The sequence below is a fragment of the Mesitornis unicolor genome, unplaced genomic scaffold (assembly GCF_000695765.1).
Source record: "Mesitornis unicolor isolate BGI_N332 unplaced genomic scaffold, ASM69576v1 scaffold292, whole genome shotgun sequence".
Lineage (NCBI taxonomy): Eukaryota > Metazoa > Chordata > Aves > Mesitornithiformes > Mesitornithidae > Mesitornis > Mesitornis unicolor.
Window position 1 is genome coordinate 17825 of NW_010166918.1, and position 20334 is coordinate 38158.

General features: G+C 41.9%; 1 protein-coding gene across 1 annotated transcript in view; it reads left to right on the forward strand.

Annotated features, from left to right (window-relative positions):
• The first annotated feature begins 9174 nt into the window (after window positions 1–9174).
• The window catches only part of USP54 (ubiquitin specific peptidase 54), a 50406-nt gene continuing 39246 nt past the window's right edge, over window positions 9175–20334 (forward strand). The window contains exons 1-2 of the mRNA XM_010195115.1: window positions 9175–9453; window positions 12175–12267. Coding sequence (XP_010193417.1) covers window positions 9307–9453; window positions 12175–12267 — 240 coding nt within the window. The 5' untranslated portion in view covers window positions 9175–9306. The remainder of the gene's footprint in view (window positions 9454–12174; window positions 12268–20334) is intronic.

The window sequence follows — 20334 nt, forward strand, 5'->3', positions numbered from 1 at the left end:
GGTTTCACTCCACCCTTCCTCCTTCTGAGGTGACCAGCACCAAGCCTAGGGGTAGGCAGAGCACTTTTTAAATACAGGCTTGGGAGAATAAACTTAGATTTCATGTAGAAAGTAACACAAAACTTGAGGAGAAGTGCTTCAGAAATCCAAGTGTGTTAAGGTGCATGCTTTATCATGGACAGTAGCCTTAAAGAGCTGGGCAACTCTAAAGGGGAGACCTGAAGGAACTGCTAAATTATTTTGCAGTGGTTTGAATTTACTTCAGGCTGGGCAGGCTTTCTTAATTTTATATCTATTTCTTCCCCCTTCAACTGTCAGAGAAAAGTTGTTGAGGTAACAGAGCCTTTGGGCTGTGTAGCAGAAAGGGGGAGCAGTGGCTTCCGAAGGATTTTGGAAGTCAGACGCAGAGCTGTGGGCTTGGCTGCCTCTGTTCCCTGTAACCCCCACAGCAAATGCATGTGCTGAAAGTACCGTGATGCATGAGATCAGTGGTTATTAATATCGTGTTTTTGATATGAGTAAAAGTTTTATCTGGGGAGTGAAGTGTGTTTTGGCAATGAGCCCCACTCAAAGTAAATAATGTGGCCTTTGCGTCTCTCGTTCTGACCTCATCTGTCATTGTTTGTATTTGAACAGAAGCCCTTTATTGCTTGGTTATCCCACATCGTGGTTTTAGAAATTGCAGGCTCTGAGAAGAGAGATCCTTTCCTCCAGAAACTTCTAGATCATCTTGCAGGTTAAGTTATTTTTGATCAGAAAGGGCTGTAATGCAGGCTGTAGATATTTAGAGCTGCGTGTTCGGCTTTTTTGTTTATTTTATTGTAATTTGCCTTTGAATGGTTGTCCTGTTGTATTAGAGCTTTTTACAAGATGGAATTTAATAGCTTTTCTGATGATTTGGGAGCCGGCTGGGTGCTCTGAGTCCTCTTAACTGCTTTATGAAAGTCTGGATGTGGGTACCCTACTGTGGCTTGGTAGCTCTGTGGGATAAGTGAGACACTTCTCCACTCTTTTGGACAAAAGTCTGTGCGGTTGTAACTTTGCCCAGAAGACAGGTGCTCATCACCTCATGTCCGCCTTTCAGGAAGGGGCTGCAGAAATGACTGCAAAGACTTTGTAACCCTGGAGAAGCACCTGCAGGCAGTTGGGAAGAAGCAGAGAGGTTCCCCTCAAGATCAAGTAGGTAGAAATTTCCAGCCCTCCACCATCTCTAAACTTTCTGCAGTTCAAAGCCAATGGCTTTCTGCTGCTTTTTTACTGTGAGAGAAGCTCTTTAAATAGATTTGGCTGACTGTCAGGCTTAAAATCAAATGATTCAGATTAGGTAAGTGTTCACAAGATTTCATTATGCTGTTTTAAGAGGCAGTCCACTATAGTTTTATAAAACCCACAAGCATTTTGGATGAAGTTGGAGAGCTGCTTGCTGTAAAGAATATCTTTGTGCATTATAAAGCTATGCCTGACCCCGGCAGCGTGCAGAGCCTCACATTGGGATGTTTCTGCAGGACGTGGTCTCTCCACGCTCCTTGTTGGTCTGAGCAGTTAACAGGAGCATAGAGTGCCTTTGGCTTTGTTTTTCATGGGTTATTTGTTGGTTTGAAAAGTTGGTATAAGAACGTATTCTTTCTTCATAAAAAAACTTCCAGTTTTCTCCCTCCTGTCGCTGTAGAAGCTGTAAGCTGTCTGCTAGCTCGAAATGCCAACATTGCCACTTTAAGGAGCTATCTTCCCAAGAGACAATTTGGCCCATCAGTTACCTGCCCACAGTTTCTTCTAGTGGTTGGTAGGCTGTGCAAATACAGTGGTGGTGACTGAAATTACTGCAGTTTTAGTCAAGGATATGTGTTATCCCAGTTTCCTCAGTGTTTTGTCTAGTCCCTTCAGTTTTGGTTTCCATTATCTTGAGGCGGTCTCAGAAATGGCCTTCATTGTGTCTTCTGGGAAACCTGTCGTGTTTGCCACAGGCTTGCTGTACTCTTACGCTCTAAAGAAGTACATCTGTGGTTTTGGGAAAACTTCTGGTTTTAGTCTTTGGTCTGAGATAATTTTCATAGAGTCATAGAATCATTTGGTTGGAAAAGACTTTTAAGATCATCAAGTCCAACTATAACCTAGCTCCACCAAATCTGGAGTTAAACCATGTCCTTTAGTACCATGTCAGTGCGTCTTTTGAACACCTCCAGGGATGGTGATTCACCCACCTCCCTGGGAAGCCTATTCTAGGATTTAATCACCCTCTCGGTGAAATAGTTTTTTCTGATATCCAGCCTAGACCTCCTCTGGTGCAACTTGAGAACATTTCCTTTTGTCCTATCACCTGTTACTATGGAGATGAGACTGACCCCCACCTCACTACCCCCTTGTTTCAGGTAGTTGTAGAGAATGAGGCTCCACTCAGCCTCCTTTTCTCTAGGCTAAGTAATCCCAGTTCCCTCAGATGCTCCTCGTAAGTCCTATGCTCCAGACCCTTCGTTGCGCTTCTCTGCACCCACTCCAGCACCACTCCAGCACTTCAATGTCCTTCTTGTAGTGAGGGCCCCAAAACTGAACACCACTTGAGGTGCAGCTTCACCAGTGCTGAGTACAGGGGAAAGATCACCTCCCCAGTCCTGCTGGCCACACTATTCCTGATAGAAGCCAGGATGCTGTTTGCCTTCTTGGCCACCTGCGGACACTTCTGACTCATGTTCAGTCAGCTGTTGATCAATACCTCCAGGTCCTTCTCGTCCAGGCTGCTCTCCAGCCACTCCTCCCCAGACCTGGAGCACTGCATGGGGTTGTTGTGACCCAGGTGCAGGACCCGGCACTTGGCCTTGTTGGACCTCATGCGAATGACTTCGGCCCATCTCTTCAGCCTGTCCAGGTCCCTCTGTAGAGCCTGTCTATCCTCAGGCAGATCAACACACTCACCCAACGTAGTGTCATCTGCAAACTTACTGAGGGTGCACTCAATCCCCTGGTCCAGGTCATTGATAAAGATATTAAAGAGAATTGGCCCCAGCACTGAGCCCTGGGAAACACCGCTTGCGACTGGCTGCCAACTGGATTTAGCTCCATTCACCACCACCCTTTGGGCCTGGCCATCCGGCCAGTTTGGTGGTCTTTACTAGCAACTCTTAGCCTAAAAGTTGGCTAATTACTGTACCATCAGGTAGGTGGAAATGTTTCCCTGGTGCCTGAAAGATCATTTATTATAACTTTGTGCCGAGTCTGAATGTATTTTCTAACATGGTCCTAGGGTGTTAGCCTAAGGTTTCTGATACTCGCAGCTTTGTTGTAACTTTACAACATGCACAGTTCCTAGTCCGTGCAAATAGCAGAATGAAAAATAAGGAAGACCAATATGAGACAGGCATGGGCATCAGTGGTGCTGTCAGTTCCTGGTTCCACCCTGTAGGCATAAGTAGCACAGAGCCAGGTAATTAAGCTGTTATTTAAGAGGAAGACTGACAAATGGGTGTAAGCTTGACAGCAAAAGCATCACAGGCTTTTTTTCCCTTTTTCTCCCAGTGTAGCAACTAAGACTAAGAAATTGCATGCATAAAGCAGAAAGTGTTTTGGTTTGGTTTTTTGGTTTGTGGTTGTTGGGTTTTTTTTGGTTGTGGTTTTTTTTCTTTTTTTTTCCCCTCTGTTGTCCCATTTGCACTATAGAAAAATTAGAGATGAATGAAAATAATTGTACCTTTTTGTAGTTATACTGTGTCATCTAGATGGGCAAAAGAAATCTCTCCAGTATTTCTGGCTAGCTAAGAATCAAAAAAAGAGGAGTCATCCTCAAGAGGAGGAAATAATCTCTTTGGTTGTGCACCACCTAACTTGCCAGGGATGTTCGCTCTTACTATCGCTGCCCTGTTTGCTCTTTTCTTCATCCAGCCTCATGGTTAATCCAAGCAGAAATTAGCAAATACTCTCGTCATTTCGGCTGCATGGTGGAAGCATGTTCTTAAGCCTGCAGTTCTGAAAACCTTTTCCCTCTAGAACAGCCATGGGATCAGGCAGGGGGCTTGTTCCTGTGCTCCTCCATTGTCCTGGTTTCACTGGGATTGCATCATAGAATCAGTTTTGTATTCAGTGTGATGTGAGTTAGTGGGAACAAAGTTGGTAAGACACTTCATTTTAGTTTTTGGCCATCACTGGTATGCAGTGATCAAGGTCTTCAGCAGTTTTGAGTGAAATGGCTGCAGAAACTGGGGGGAGCAAAAGCTAGGGCAGCTGACCCAAGCTGGCCAGAAGGATCATTCCTTGTGGATAGGTGAGGTTATAAGGAGCCATCTGGGTAAAAACTTTCACCAAGATCCATTGCCTTGGTCAATTCTTCCTTCTCTTTTGTTATGAAAGATATTTAAATAAGGGATTTAAAAGCCATTTCTCAACTGCTGAGGCTTTCAAAGGTGGTGTGGCATGTGAAAGGACAATTTGCCCTCAACACCATTAATCTGTTCCCTACTGGCAGAAAAGCTGGGAGGAGCTTGGGGTTGGGGGCAGGTGTCTCTTTCTCTAAAAACACACATGTTCACCTACTGAAGCTTTCACTTTGTCCTGTGCTTTGAGAGTTTCTTTGGAAATAGAAGTAGCAAAAAATAAGTTCTGGACCTGTGCTCTTATTTGCCAGTGTGATAAATACTTAAGTGGTTTTTCAGCCATACCGAGTGCTAAATGGAAGCATCTCCTTTCCTAAATAGGTTGTTTTAATTCGGCCATGTGCCTGGAGTGGTTCATCAAGCAATAGCCTAAAACGTTTGGTGAGGCTGCAGTGAGACAGGAGTGTCACACTTTTTGCCCCTAAAATGAAGAGTGGCAGTGGGGCCTCACCGGAGAACAGAGGGTGCGACTTGAGTTGTTGTGTTGCCACGTGATTGATTTAGCAAGCAAATATGAGAGTGAATGGGGACTTGAACTCTGCTGTGGTTCGTGTTTTGTAGAGTGCTGTGCTCTGCTGTTCCGAGGACAGACGTGGGTTTTTCTAGGCCAGAGCCACGTGCTGAACTGTGGCCAGCTTTGCTCTGGGGTTGCGTTGCTGGAGATGTGATGGGAGAGGTGCCCTGTGCTCTTCTCTTGTCTGCTGAGCCTGTCTCTGGGGACGGGAGCCTTTCCTCTTTCCTGAAGAAAGCTGTTGGCAAACAGCATGAATTCAAGGCAAGATCTAGAATGCTGGATGTCTCCTTTAGTATATACTCTTTATCTATATATTTAATATATTAATTGCTCTTTGTTATAACATTTGTCTGACATTTTTGTAAGGCTGTGCAACTTTTCAGGGATATAGTTAGCTTTTGTAATCACACTGGGTAGATTAACTTTGGGCCTCCTTCCAGTGAATAGTCTTCTTAATATGATAAAATTCGAGAACCTTAAAAGTCCTTAGGCTTTCTGCCTCACTTCATTGTGTCTCCGAGAGAATGTTTTGAGTAATGAACCAAGAGCATAATTTCTGCTTTTGCATCTGGCGCTCCTCCTGTTTTGGTCGTATTTCTGTATTAGTAAAATTTTCAGCAATGAGATTCCTGTCTCTTTTCTGTGAGAACAGTTTTCCAAAGTCTGGTAATACCTTTCCCTTTTACTTCAGATTCAGTTTTCTGAAGTCATGCCGAGATGCCACTGGGACATAAAGTAGCTACAGCTTTTGTATCTGCCCATCTGTTCTGGTTTTTGTGGCTTTTTGGTAGGTTTTTTGTTTGTTTTGTTTTGTGTGTGCTGATTTGGATTTTTGGAGGGATTTTTGTGGTTTTGTGGGGGGTTTTGTTGTTTTTTGTTTAATACAAGAGTTATGAGGAGCTGCAGTTGTCACCTAACATTAAAATGGTAAAGAAGGCTGGGAAACTCCCGTTGGCAATTCAGCTGTAGGGGTTTTCCTTGTACCGTTAAAACGCTGTTGGCTTGTGTGTGCTGTGGACAGGGGAGCAGTCTTTCCCAAAAACTTCTTTAATTGGAAACAATACCTGAAAATGTTTTCTTCTCACTTAACTGGGGAATTCTCTGAAGCTTGTGGCATCTATCATGAAAGTGTTGCTGCGTTGTCATTTCAGAGAATACATTTAGTTCCTTCTTTAGTCCTGTGGTAGGGACCGCTGACGAGCTGGCGCAGTGTCTGGGAGAATGAGCATGTCTGGAGCACACCTGCATCTGCTGACAGTCCTGCCCAGCAGCGGCCTGCCTCTGCCCTTACGACCACTGCTGTTTTCTCAGCAATTGCGTGTTGAGTGTTTGAAGTATGGGAAGGTTTGCTTTTTTCCTACTGATGGTTCATCAGTGGGGGTGGAAACAAAAGAGGATATTTTCATAACGAAGGCTGGTTTTTACAAAAATTCCTTTTTCCTGCTTGCTTCTTGTTACCCTTTTTATGGTAGAGCAGAAGTTAAGCGGGTCTGTAATGGATCCATAGGAGCAATGTTTAACATCCATTTTGGATTCATCGGGATTCTGTTTTGTAGCTGTTACAGAACATTGTCAAGTTTTTAGAAGTTGGCAAAGCGTGAAGCTGCCATTAATCTCCAGAGATCTGGGTTTGTCATCACTGGGTGGTTACCAGCTGAAGTGTTTTCCTCTTGTTCTCAGCTCTGCAGAGGCCGTGTCGCCAAATGAGCAAACTGAGCTTGCTCCTGTGAGCGATCGCGGCGGACGTGTGGTGCAGAGCTCAGTTCTGCTGAGCCTGTGCAGATGCAGGGCAGGCAGTAAGCCTGCATCGGGGGAGAGTCCTGGCCAGCTCGCAGTAGTCTTGCTGCAACAACAGGCGAGCCACAGAGCCTCTCATCTCATTCTGGTTCCAAGACAATAAAAATCCAAAGCAAAAATGTATTCGCTTTGTCATAATTGAGACAGCTGGGCTCAAAAAGTACTTCAAGTTTTATAGCCTATTTTGGGAGCAGAATCTTATTTTGAACTTAAAGTTCACTGTTCATGCTCACAGCTGTGCGTCTTGAGCATGTTTTGGGTTGTGTTTTCCATCTTCTCGTAGGTGCTGTGGAAAGGAGAAGACAGAGTGCTTGGCTCAGGGGTTTTTGGGAGTGAGCACAAAGCCTGCTTGCCTCAGCTCATTCCATGCCGCGTTCTGCTCCATGGCTGCAGCGCAGGCTTAGCCACTGCACCTACTGCAAGGGATGTTGGTTTACGGAGATCCTTAAATTGTTGCTTGAAACCAAATTACCTCACACAGTATGGTTGGCTCATGGTTCATTAAGGGATTGAGCAAAGAAAGGGGGCTCAGGCTGAAATTGCTTTGAAATGAATCCCGTATCCGTTCAGCGCTCAGGAATGCTGCGCGACGGGCATGGGCATGGTCTGTGTCTGCAGGCTTGCAAGCACATCTGAAAATTTTGCATGGCACACTGGCAACTAAGAAGAATATTCATCTGTATAAAGATATTTGCCTGCCCTACAGCAATGCTGAGACTTCGTTAATATTTTTCTTGAGTTTAATAGAAGCACAAACAAAATATTACTAGAAAGGAATAGGTTAGGCTGCTGTAACACATTCGCAAATGTTGAGGAAGTTCTTGCTGTGTTTTGACAGGAGATGAAGAATCCATGATTGTGTGGAAGGTGATACCCTGGGTATCTGTGAAGGCAGATCGTTGTAGAGAATTGTTGTAGAGAATTACTCTCTTAGTTCATTTTTGCTGATGCACAAACTCTTTGTGCCTATTTTGTAGCGACTGCAGTTAATACTGTAATACATGTGGAATAGTCACCTTGCTTTATACCAGCCATAGTCAGTACATTCAGTTGTTATGTGTATAAAAAATGAGATAATCCTCAGTGTCATTAGGAATATCCCTGGGAAATACTATACAACTGACTGTAAATGAAATACAGGTGGGCTACACTTACAAGAACTTTAAAAACCGTTTTGCCACAAATCTTGTAGTTCCTGTCTTTAGGGATTTCTTAGGTCAGATTCTGTTTTACATTTCCTGTGAGGTGAGGAGAAAAGTGAACTTGTGGTGGGAAGAGCAGTTTCTGTGGAACGATTCTTCCAGTTTCTTCAGAGGCATCAGCATCTTTTGGAAGACATTGTATATCCCATGTGCCTAGATGAAGTAACATTTTATAGAGAGAGACATCGTTTCTGATTAAGAAAACCGTGGAGACTGTTTTGTTCTGGAGAGAGCTGTGGGCTGCTGAGTCCAGGGAGAGCGTTGTGCCCTTGTCCTTCTCGTTGTCCAAGTTCAGTGCAGAATCCCAGCTCTAGGGTGGGCAGTGTGCTAGGATGCATTCACAGCTTCACAAGTCCTTGTACTACTCTTTGAATGACTAAGAGATCCTAAAGAAATACAGTGCTTTAGGATTGTAAAGGATACCTATGAAAACTGCCATGGAGTTCGCATGAATGTTGTGGTTTATTTTTTTTTAACCTAACTTCCTCCTTAACCTTTCCAACATACTCCAGCCATCTCGCTCTTACATACTTTCCTCAGAATTCTCTGTTCTTTCCCATGTTGTTTTACTTTTTGGGTGGAGGAAGGTTTGTCTTTTTTGCTTTGTCTCAGAAGATTCAGTGTATTGTGGGAGGTGAGGCAACACTGGTCTTGGCAGAACACCACAAAACCAAGAGAGTAATTAAATGACGCAAACCTTTGATTATTTTTCTCTCTCAAGCTTTCTGGCACGGCTGGGCATTCCGATTGCAAAAGGAGGATCAGGAGAAGAAACTTATAAAGCTCACAAGCAGAACTAGAAGAACTGCATCAGAGACTTTTTGCTACTTTAAAGCTCTTCGCTCTCGAGTCCTGGAGTTGCTGCTTTTTCCCCTGTGAGGAGAATGTCTCTTTCATCACCCAAGACAGATGTAACTGAGAGGGAGCTGCCAAGGTTTTGTTTTGGTTTTGGTTCCTCTGCTCCCTTACTAATTGGATTTTTCCCATCTTCTGCAGGAGGATTATAAAAGGATTAGAGAGACTGGGATTTTTGGGGTGTGGGAGGTTGCTGTGGTTTTTCTCCTTTCAGTTCTGGGACCTCCCTGATTTGCCGTTTGTTCCCTGAAGTCACTGCCTGGTTGCAAAAGGGGAGTAGCAGCAAAACAGATGAACTTGCACGACCATGGATTCCTTCCCTTTGCAAACTTGGTATGTGGCTGCTTGTAAAAGAGGGTTTTGCATACATAAGCATCAAATGAAGAATAACATCCTGGGCTGCATTTAGAAGAAGAAAACTGCTTGTGTCCTGATGAAAGGATAAATTCTATTTGAACTCTAATTTAAAGATTGGATGTTGTTCCAGTTTTGAATTTTGGTGAAAGAAAGGAAGGGTCTGATCAAGTCAAATACTCTGCCAGCCTGAAACTGCATCCTCTACGGCTGAAACTGGAAGATGTCTTGGAAAAGAAATTACTTTTCTGTGGGCCGGGGAAATGTACAGGGCATGTTTACTCCACGAAATACAACCTCAATAGCACCCAGTAAGGGTCTCAGCAATGAACCGGGACAGAACAGTTGCTTCCTGAATAGCGCACTGCAGGTAAGAGCCCTGAATAAAAGGTTTTTTCTGTCTGTGTCCTCTGTCTGTTGCAATATTTTCTTAAGCTTGACTGTGCAATAAGTGTAGCCAGGCTTGGCTACATAATTGTGGGCCTAGGTAGAATAAAGCTACATTTGGCAATGCAGATGAGTTATAGAACAGCTTTTTTAGTTTTCATGTTTTCCTGGTGAATTTGACAGCATTAACATAGTCATCACTTAGTGTACTTGAATCTCTTGTTTGTGTAAACTTGTAATATGCCAACCGAAGATGAAAAGATATGTAGAAACTTTGTTTTAAAATAATAGACTGTTGCATAGCTTGCAGTATGTCTACTCACTAAAAGTAAATGTAGCTTTTTTGTTGAACCAGTGAAGTTCAAGGTTTGAAAATACCTATACAAGATCCTTTTTCTGTAGTCCAGTTTTCTTTCTAACTTCTGATTGGTAGCTTTGTTTAGATGATTGAGTCTTTACCTTTTGATTTAAAAGAAAAACCTTTTCCTCTGTCAAAATGTAGTGGAGTGGTGTGGCTGCTATAGCAGTATTGTCACCATTTGGGTATTCTGAATGTCTGACAGTTGAGATTCAGTCCTTCTGGCTGCAGGGTTTAAAACCCTTTCTCCACATCGGTTTCCATCCCTTCATACGACTTGTCTGTGTAGCACAGACTGTGTCACTGTGTGTTTGGTTTTTGATTGTTTGGTTTTTTTTCCCCTGTGGGCACGGTTAGGTTCTCGAGTAACTTCAGGCTGCAAGATACCCCCTGATGCAAATATACAAACAGAAACACCAGCAACCCTCAATAGGCTTAATATGCCATGAAATACAGGAGCAGGTACAAAGAGAATTTATAATAAGAGAAGTGGGGTTTCCAGTGATGTACTCAATTAATTGCTTCTGTGAAGCTGTAAGGTGTAATGATTGGCTGCTCTCTAATGTGGAGTCAGTGAACGTAGGTCAGAAGTAACTGGAGCCTAACAGCAGCTGCGTGCCAAACTTGAAGATGAAAGTGTATGACCTGGCCTTTAGTCTTCTACATAAACCGTTTTATTCAAAAGCTCAAGAGAAGAGAGGATGCCAAAAATATTTACAGTCAAAGCTGAATTAAAAAAAAAAAGCACGATGGTAATGATTTCATAAAATATATACTTCTGGGCTTTTTTATCTTAATTTTTTAACATTCAGTGCTAGTCTGAGAGGCTCTTTAATGTTACAAAAACACTTAAGAGTAAGGAGCAACAAACATTCAAGATAAACTCCAGGGGCAATTACATGGAAAAATTGGACTCATTCCTCAATGTTATTTTTTTGTCCTTTTGTGAAGTCTGCAGTAGTTCTTCAGGAATGCTGTGTCTAATCAGATGGTTCCAAGGCTTGTGTTGCCTCCCAGGCCCTTAAGTATAGGGAGGGTCTTGAATATAAGCACAGCCATGACAATTCTTAAGTTTTAGGAAACTTTATAGGTTAAATATTCAATAAATGTGTTTTAAAATAAATTAATGAAATTAAATTTTAGGTCGCCTTTGTGTGCTATGGTTAGTTAACAGATTGTTCCAGCTGAAAACACTTCTTGAAACCAGCACAACTTTTTTCAGAGTGCTGATTTTCTCCAGCCAGTTGCTCTGGACAAATTCATTGGAAATGAGAAGTTTTGTTCCTCTGTTAGTGCCAGGGAAACACTGAGGCAGTCAGATGCCGGCCTGGACCTTGCTGCGCTGTCCGGAACCTGGCAGGACGCGATTTAGGTCAGGGCTTCTTTCAGTGCAAGCTTCTGCCTCCTGAAAGGCTGGTGGCTTTGAGGCTTACAAGAAAGTCCGGTTGTTGTTAGTTGAAGGTGAAATAGCCAGCACCAGCTGCATTTATTTATAACGCGCTGATTGCAAAATACCTCAGAGATTAGGTTTCGTTGTGATTTTACAGGTATGAATTTAGATCGATGCCCAAGATTGCACAGATTTAGTGGTAAAACTTAAGAATAAAACTTGGTGCTGTCACAGCAAACATTGCCTCTCCCTGTTGCTAGCAGAACATACAACAGCTTGCTTGCCTTTATAGGCTGTGACCATACCTGGTGTTACCTCTGTACTTGTCCTGAGAGAAAGGTATGACTGCACACACAGGTTAGGGTTAGAAGGCTGCCAGTAATCGTGGCATGTGAATATGCTTACTAGTGATAGTACTGGGCATGACAGCTTTTGGTAATCTATAGTTCTGCCTTGCAAGAACCTGTTAATATGCTGGTGGTGCTCCATTTTTCCAGCATTTGGGCTTTCTGCTCAGAATAAGACTGCTTAGGAGGTGGAAGGATGGACAGGTTTTCTCCCAGCGGTCGGTGGGGTGCCCTTGGCAGCCCTGCCCGGCCCCATGATGTGGCTGCACAATGTCCCTAGTGTCAGTGCTGGGAGCGGTCATGGCAAGCGCTGTTTAAGCTGGCTTTGCCACAGGGACAAAGCAGCAAGTTTTTTAATCTAAAAGCACGTGGCAAGAAGTTCAGAGGGATGTCCTACTGTAAATTAATGTATGGGAATGCTACAGCTGAGAAAGAAAGATGAAAATGTCAACTTGCAGTTAGATAAATGGCTTCCTGTTTTAATAGTGATGTTCACTGACATTAGTGTATTTCTGGGATTATTTTTCATGTGCAACTGTAATGAGACGTTTATGCAGTATTTTATATTCTATATTCATAAAATTGACTGTGCCCTTTTTTGCGTTTCAGGTTCTCTGGCACCTGGACATTTTTCGCCGCAGTTTCCGGCAAATCACAACGCACAAATGTATGGGCGATTCTTGCATCTTCTGTGCTCTTAAGGTAAAAGTTGGAAATAAATTACAAACAATTATTTAAAAAGTTGAGCAGGCATGTTTCTGTTATTTGTTTAATATGTGTAATCAAACTTGTATCTGGAAATCTGTGAGAGCAAGGTTAATCTGATAGGGACTGGCTCAAGACACTTATGGTACTGTTTTCAAAATACGTTCAAGCCAGCAAGTTGTGGAAATAGTATAGGTAAAGTTTCAGATAAAATGACTTATCAATGCAGTGCAGATCATTGTGAGCTTCCATGTCGTTTGAAAGATCAGTTCAGCCAGTAGAGCGTCAGTTTGCTTTGTTTTTTTCTAATTTATCATTTGGTTTATAAGCATCATACTGAATCCAGTGAGCATGCTCTTCAGAAGCTAACTTTGCTTCAGAGCTACTTTAAATGTCAGCATGGAGAAGGCTGTTTAGCTTTGAGCCTTTCTGTTCAAAACTGTTGGTTACGTAAGACTAAAAGGTATTTTCTACTGTAAATATTGATGCCTGCATTAAATGACTCAGCTCTTTGTGGTCTCTGTTTTAAAAAACATCAATTCTGTTTGTAGATGGAAATACGGTGGCTGTCATAAATGCTGCCTGGACAGTAAGATCTAGACACTAACTCTAATTCCGAATACTGTTATGTACTTGAGTAAACGGTGCAATCCTTCATCCTCGTTTGTCTCTACCCATTAATTTTTAGTGCTTCTGGGTTTTTGTGCCCTCTTTTCTAAGTTTTGCTAGATCAAACCCATGGCTCCCTCTAACCTTGTGGGAGATACGAGGGTGATGCAAACACGATGAAAATACCGACTTTCATCTTCCTGAACAGTGATTTTTCTTTCCGACATTGGAACTGAGGCATTTTCTTTGATCACAAATGAGTTGTAAAATCCAACTAAATGTATCAGTTCATTGTGGGAGAATTTATGATGTTGTGAATTCCGTGGGCAGTAATGAAAAGGACAGACAGCATGTCGTATAAATATGGCAAAATAGAAAGTGCAGTGTTTAAATTAAGATCATCTGAAGATCACAGGCAGTATTTATAGTGTAATTGCTGTCTTGCTACTCCTGAGTGACTACAGGTGCTCCCGTAGAGGCAGGCTTGAAGAGAGTTTAGTGAGGTTTTGGACTGTTGTTGAGGGGTTTTCCCTTGCAAAAGAAAAGCGAAGAGGAGACTATTAAGGCATGAAAGAACGTAAGTCACTTCCTTCTGAAGGGAAATTTATCTTAGGACATTATTTGTTGAAATGATGACACAGGATGATATTTACAGCAGTATCATCAGAAGAGGATATAGCAGTGGGTTAGGAACAAGACAGCACATCTGAAGTGAGACATACAGCTATCTAGACAAAGAAAAGATGGAGTAGTAAATGTATCCCCTTCCTTATAGGAAAGTGGCAAGACTTAGGCATGATCTGATTTGGGTTCATTAAGTTCAGTGGGATAAATAATTTGAAGCTAATTCTTGGATCATACCCCTGAGTGTTGCCAAGTGATTGTTGGCCACCTTTGGTAGCTGGGATGAGGGCAGCAGGAAAAGGATTTAGAAAATTTATCAAGAAGGTCAGTTTTTGCTGTTCCGAATTTTAACCAAACAGCAAGAGACAGCAAGGAAATACCAGATCAGACAGGTCCTGCCATATGAATGGAAGTAAACTGAACTCTGAGGCAGTTGGGAGGTTTTAATGTGAAAATAACAGTTAAAAGTCTTTTCCTGAATGGGTATACTGAAAAAAAGGAGGGGAGGGGGAAGATGTTATAGGAAAATACAGATGAACCTTTGTGGAACTGGTATGCAAAGATGAAATCTGAGCAAAGATGCATCTGGATTAGCAGTACCAGTATGAGAGGGGAAGGCACTACAGTGAGACTGGAAGATGGCAGGATATCTGTATCATATGTATTAAAGCAGACATTGGGTTGAAGAGTGTTTAGTTTTGTTGATAAAATCCTTGCTTTTGATGTCTTGCTGAAGGGTACAGTATGCTATTATAAACTTGGAAGTGACAGGTAGAGTGTCAGAATTCACAGATTATATGCTGCAGCCATATGGTCATCTTTTAAATTAAGCAGCATTTGAAGAAAATTGCTGCTCTCTCTTCTTGCTCCCAGATATCTGTAAGGATTTTTTCGGTTTGCTTCCTGTCTGAAGTTCTTACCAATGCCATGCTTAGGCAGGAGGTGTTGATGTTGCACCAAATCCTCTAGTGCTTTTGCGCATTTTAGAAAACTTGTATCTGGTTATGTGCAGGATTCCTATAGCTCACAAAACCCAGCGTGCAATGAAAAACTCTGAAGAAATGCGTGAACGAATAGAGAATTATCTGTACAAGTATTTCTGAATACGGATGGTAAGCAATACTTGATAAAGCAAATAAACTAATTCCAACTGGCTTTAATCCAAACCAAAATGTTAGTGTTTTCTTTACCTACAGTCTGTTCTCCATGGGTGATTTCAGTGTGTTCTGCCCAAGCCTATTCCAGAACCTTCAGAAAGTTAACAGACACCTATTGTAAAAACTATACAGGAGAAAAAATGCATAGAAATTTGCTTGTTAGAAGTTACAGAAGAGTTTTACTTCTGGTTCCCTTTTGTTCATAAAAAAACCTCACAATTTTATGTTTTTCTGTGGGTGATACTGTGACAAGTTTCTACCTGTATTCATTTGTGTAAAATGTTGATGTGTGTACATGAATATTTGAAAATTTCCCTCCATTTTAATTTTATCAAGTCAAATAATATTATAAAGGTGAGTAATAAAGGGTGTCACTTAACTCTAGGTGAAATTTGGGATGCAGACCTCCCTTCACTCCCCCCAAAATACCTCTAACACCCGAAACCTAGGTTGTCTTGCATGCAACTGAAAAGGTAGGGATATTAAATGATGAAAGTATGCATGAGGGATAGCCACAAACTGAGGGGATGGTCACTTTCATCTACACCTCGAGCAGGCAACAGAGGTGTGGGGAAAAGGCTGTTTAAGGTACTCACTTGTTCTGTGCTGCCCTCTGGACCAGTATTCTCAAACTGCTCTTTTTCCCTCCTGCGGAGGTCTGGCACATGCCATGTGTAAACTTGTATCCCTCAAATGAGACAATGTGTTTCATATGCACCTAATTCTGCAAGCATCACCAGGAGCATGTGTCGTGTCCAAGTGCAGCAAGATCATCCTTCCCTTCTGCTCATCTCTTCCTCTGCCCCAGCCCTCCCTTCGGCTCTGGAAGCCTTTGACCAGTGTCCTGCCAAGGGTAATGCCAGCTTAGCCTCCAGTCTCTGACATCCTCTTTCTCTTGAATCTTGCCTTAGGCTTTGCTAAGATGAGGGAGAAGTTATGGCTGGATCCAGTGAGGGCACAGGAATTTGGAGCTCTGACATCCATGCTGACATGTTCAGATTCTGGCCTGGGAAAGGGGCAATACTTGGGGGGAAGCATCTACGTCGTGTCCCCCCTCCGCTGTAGGTCCCCGTTACGGGGTGCCTGGTGCCTCCTATGTTGTGCAGAGAGGGTTCATGCTCTTCCCCTGCGACGTTCTCTTCCCACTGACTTTAGAGGAAGAGAGTCTTCACTAAGCTAAATTTAGTCTTTGAATAACACCAAAGAAGTTGTATTTTTTCCACGCTTTCTTGGCTTGCTGCAACTGCTTCTAAGGATTCTGATGTCATGCACAGTATTTACTGTAAGTGCTCAGCTAGCTCTATAAATATGATTTTTAATTTTAAATTACTTTTTATAAAATGAGAGATCACAGGACAGTGATGTCATTTTTTTTTTTTGGTACCACATTGAAAACATCCATTGCAGAAATTCTTGAAGCGATCTTAAAACTTGCCGTGCTACCTGGCTGTGTTTATGTGGCTCTGAAATGAACCTTGAAATCATTCCAGATACATGTTCATCGGTTATTTGAAGGAACCTTGCGTGAACAGCTATAAAAAGGCAAGGGAGAGCTGCAGACTGTGCTGGAATCCCAAACGCTGTTCCTTAAGATGTGGCATTATTTAAGTGTTCTTTTTCGGTATGCACGCTGTCCTTACTGCGATGTGGTTTGCCTGCTGTAGCACTGGAACAGCTTTTTGATTTATTATTCATGTTGAAGTCTACTGTGTTCCATTTTATTTTCATTTTTCTAGAGCATGACTTTGCTTTGGTGTTTATCACAGCTGGAAGAAGGCAGGAAGGGGGAAATCCGTCCACTGTGCTGAGTATGCCACAGAGAGTTTGTTCTCCTTCCAGGGATTGTACTGGGAGCTCCGCAGTGCCAGGATATAGGACAGAGTGGGTTTTGTAGTTTGCAAAGAAGAATGCTCTATTGATTGATAAATTCCAGCAGGGCTGGTCTCTTCTGTAGTTCAGTCATGTGCAACAAAAGCAGGAAGAATGAGCATTTTCTGTGTTGAAATGGTGTTGTTTTCTAAGGTGGTGTTTTTAACTGAGAATAAAGTATTACAGCACTTTAAAGAGGTGGAAAGGCTGTAGTTCATGGTTCTGATCAGCCACTTAATTGAAGTGGAGTGATTTGTTAAGAAAAGTTCATTATATGGTTGAGACAGTAATAGGTTGGTTGCAAAGATTTCATCCTCTTGTTTTGTGGTTTTTTCCAAATCAGGGGAGTGTTTCAGGATAAAACAGTAGTAAAAAATAGATAAAATAATTACTTTTATTGTTTGAACTTTCTTCTAATTTTTATCTGGCACTTGCGGTTAACTGCATGACAAGCTAGGAGCAAGTACAGTTTCCTGAGTTAATGAACTGGTAATTGAAGCTTCCAGATGATGTCTGCCTCTTTTGATCTTGATCAAGCAGTCAATAAATTGTCACCCAGTTGATGTGGATGCTGTGTGATTTGGGTTTCTGTTCCTGACACCCTCCTAATCAAAACTCACAGAAGGTATTTGATTTTGGTAGTAGCTAGGGGTGCCTGACTTTCCAGTCCGTATTGGGGACCTTATGTTAATGTTCAGGGCACAGTGCGAGTAGAAACGGAAGAGAGACTAACAGAAAGGAATAATGGAAATCTAGGTCGATTTGTTATCAGACATGGAGGTTTGGAAAGACAAACCCAGATAGAGCCAAAATTATTTGCACCTTTGAAGGCAAATAGAAAATGAGGGAATGTGGGAAAGAAAAGTGAGCTAGTGGAAATACTGTGGGTGGAGGCTGATGTGACTGAATGGGCGAAAAGTGGTTTTAGCATGAGAATTTTTATTGAAACAGGTTGATGTACTGAGTAAGAGGGTGCACTGGGAGAAGAGAGTGGTGTTCTGGATGAGAGATTAGGTACTGTAGACAAGGAAAAAAAGTAATGAATCAAATGGAGTAAGAAGGGCATGCTCTTGAAATGGAGAGAGCTTAAAAACAGAAAGAAAAAATACTGTCACAATTGAGTGACAGCAAGAGTAATGTTCGTATGTTGAGCAGTGAGAGAAGATGGAGACTGGCCCGGTTCGTGTTTGTAGCTTTTGCTAAAAGGCAGAAACTGTTACTGTAGGGAATTCTAAAGCGTTTGGAGGGAACGTATTTTGTTCTTTGAAAGAAATACCACAGTGCTAGAGCTGCAGCAGCATCCCCATCCAGAAGGAGCTTCAGCACAACGCTGGAAGAGAATAAATAGTTCTGGTAAAGCTGCCAAGGGCAGAACCCAAACCTCCAGTGCATGGACACTGATCTCATTCAGTCACCGTTGTCTGTTGTCTTCGGCCATTGATTTATTCTTATGCTAGCCTGCTTTTGCATGCTTGATTAAAAAGTCATATGCACATGTGTATCAAGTCAGGGGTGTCTCATCAGTATGGTTAGATACACATCGCAGATACCCCAAAGAAATTGAATACTTCTTTCCTAGGGAGACAATGGGTTCCAAGCAGTGTTAGAGATAGTTTGGAGCAGATCTTGTAAACTGTGGGGGAACTTGCAGATATTTCAGCTTCCAAATCTTTAAAATTTAAAAGAACCCTAAAATGTCAATCCCATTAGTTACCTCAAAGAATAATTGCTCTCTTCATTCTCTAACCAAATGGAACAACTCATTTGATGATCAGGCATGTGAATTTTAGCATTCTGAAATAGAAAACCAGGTTTTAACTTGAATAGTTGTGTGATAAAAGTTCCTTGTCTCAAACCTTACGTTGTTTTTCTTTGAAGCTTTAGAAAGTTTATGTTGGTCTCCACGTTTCCCAAACTGCAGGAGATGATTCTGGGAGACTGCTGACTCTGCAAGCCTTTATTCTGACGTGTGTTCAGAAGCCCAAACCTGTAGGACAAAGAACACAAAGCTTCCAGTTACATCACTAGGAGAAAGCCTCCTGAATGGTAATAGGCCCCCTGAGACTCTGCAGTAGATTGCCTGGGATGGTTAAGGAATTTCCGGGTTTGGATGCCTCTTGAGAAGCAAGCTGGTGAAAGATCAACTGTGCAATTGTAGTTGATCTTGACTTAGTAACTAGAGAAGGACTAGGACTAAATGGACTTTGACAATTTATTCCTCTTAGAGAATGCTTGTGCTTCCTAATTCTGCTGTCTCTACTGCTCTTCCCAGACCTTGGAAGATCTGTAAGGAAGGGGATATATGGAGATGGGCTTCTTTTTTATACAGACCACGGGAATGCAGTGTAGCCAGAAGGCATGCTTCCTGTCTCAACAATTCCTTGCTCATGGTGTTCACTGTCTTGGCTCCTAGACTTACCAACATACCAAGAATAGGTCATCAGTGTAGAAATGAAAGTACTGCTGCTAATTCAATACTAGTAATTGCTCAGATTATTAAACTAATGTATGGTTGGGGTTTTGGGGGGGATTACTTTTTTTGTTTTAGTTCTGCATCCTTGATTTTAGGTACTGAAAATTCAAAGTAGGAGAGACTTCTCGTGTTCACGAAGCTTTTAGCAGTATGTCTTCATTTTGGTGCTGCTCTTAGGGATATGCTCGTTTGTGTTGGAATGGAGCCATCGAGGAGATCATCATTGTGAATGAATGCACTAATGGGGTTTTCACTACCTTCAAATTCAGGTGAAGAAGCTTTTGAAAGAGAGCAAAGTTTGGAAGTTTCAGATATGAAGTTTTCATTAAGTTCCAGAAGCAGTCGGAGAAAAGGTGCCAAGAAAAAAAGGGCAGAATCAGCAGGGCTTTCCTGGTTGGCACCCAGCTGGCTCTCAGACCTGGAAGTGTAACAAATATGTTAGCAATTAACAGTATCACTCAAGGGCAAGACCTGGAATTAACGAGAGAGATCTGACTTAGATAACTTAAAGTGATGAAACTGCAGGAAATGCCACACCTGTCCGTCTAAGGCTGAGACAAGAAGGACCTGTTCAGGAGAGCAAAAACCTGCCTTGAAAAATAAGGAAAAGGGGAAGAAACCCCGTACCCCCCTAAGGAAAAAAAAAAAAACAAACTCACAAAACAAATGAATAAAAACCAACCAAACAAAGCGCAAAACCCAAACCCCTCTGTGTTTGAAGTGCTTTTAACTCCCATTGAGGTGCTTTTGGGGCTTACTACAAGCACTGTGTTCCAGTGTGCTCTAAACTGCACTGTGCAGTGATGTGATAAGATTTGATCTTTATTAGATTAAAATGCACAATTACTCACTGGTTTTAAGACAATTTTTCCTTGTAATCTAAATAAGACTATACCATCCTGTGCTATGTCACTACAGATTTTAGGAAGCATTCTTCTGCATAATACTGAGACCTTTCACTCTTTGATTTTACATATTAGAATTCTTCACATAATTCTTTGATATTACTGAATTATTTCTGTTCTGTGGCTGTGGTAACAAATGTCACAGTTGTCTGCTCTTTATTTAACTCTGCTCTTTATTTAATGAAAGGGGTTTTTTTTGTTTTAATTTGGAAGGCTGTAATTATTTTGTGATTAAAAAGAAGCAGGATCTTGTGAAAAACAGTTTCTTATAATCGTCATGATCACTTTTTCCTTACTGAATCTCTTTATGTTAACTCGTAGGTATGTTACAGGTAAAAGTAAAGCAGGCTATTTCTTTAAAGATCAGCATTTAAAATAAGAGATTTTGTTTGCTTGCTTCTGCTTTTGCCTAGTTTGAAACCTGCAT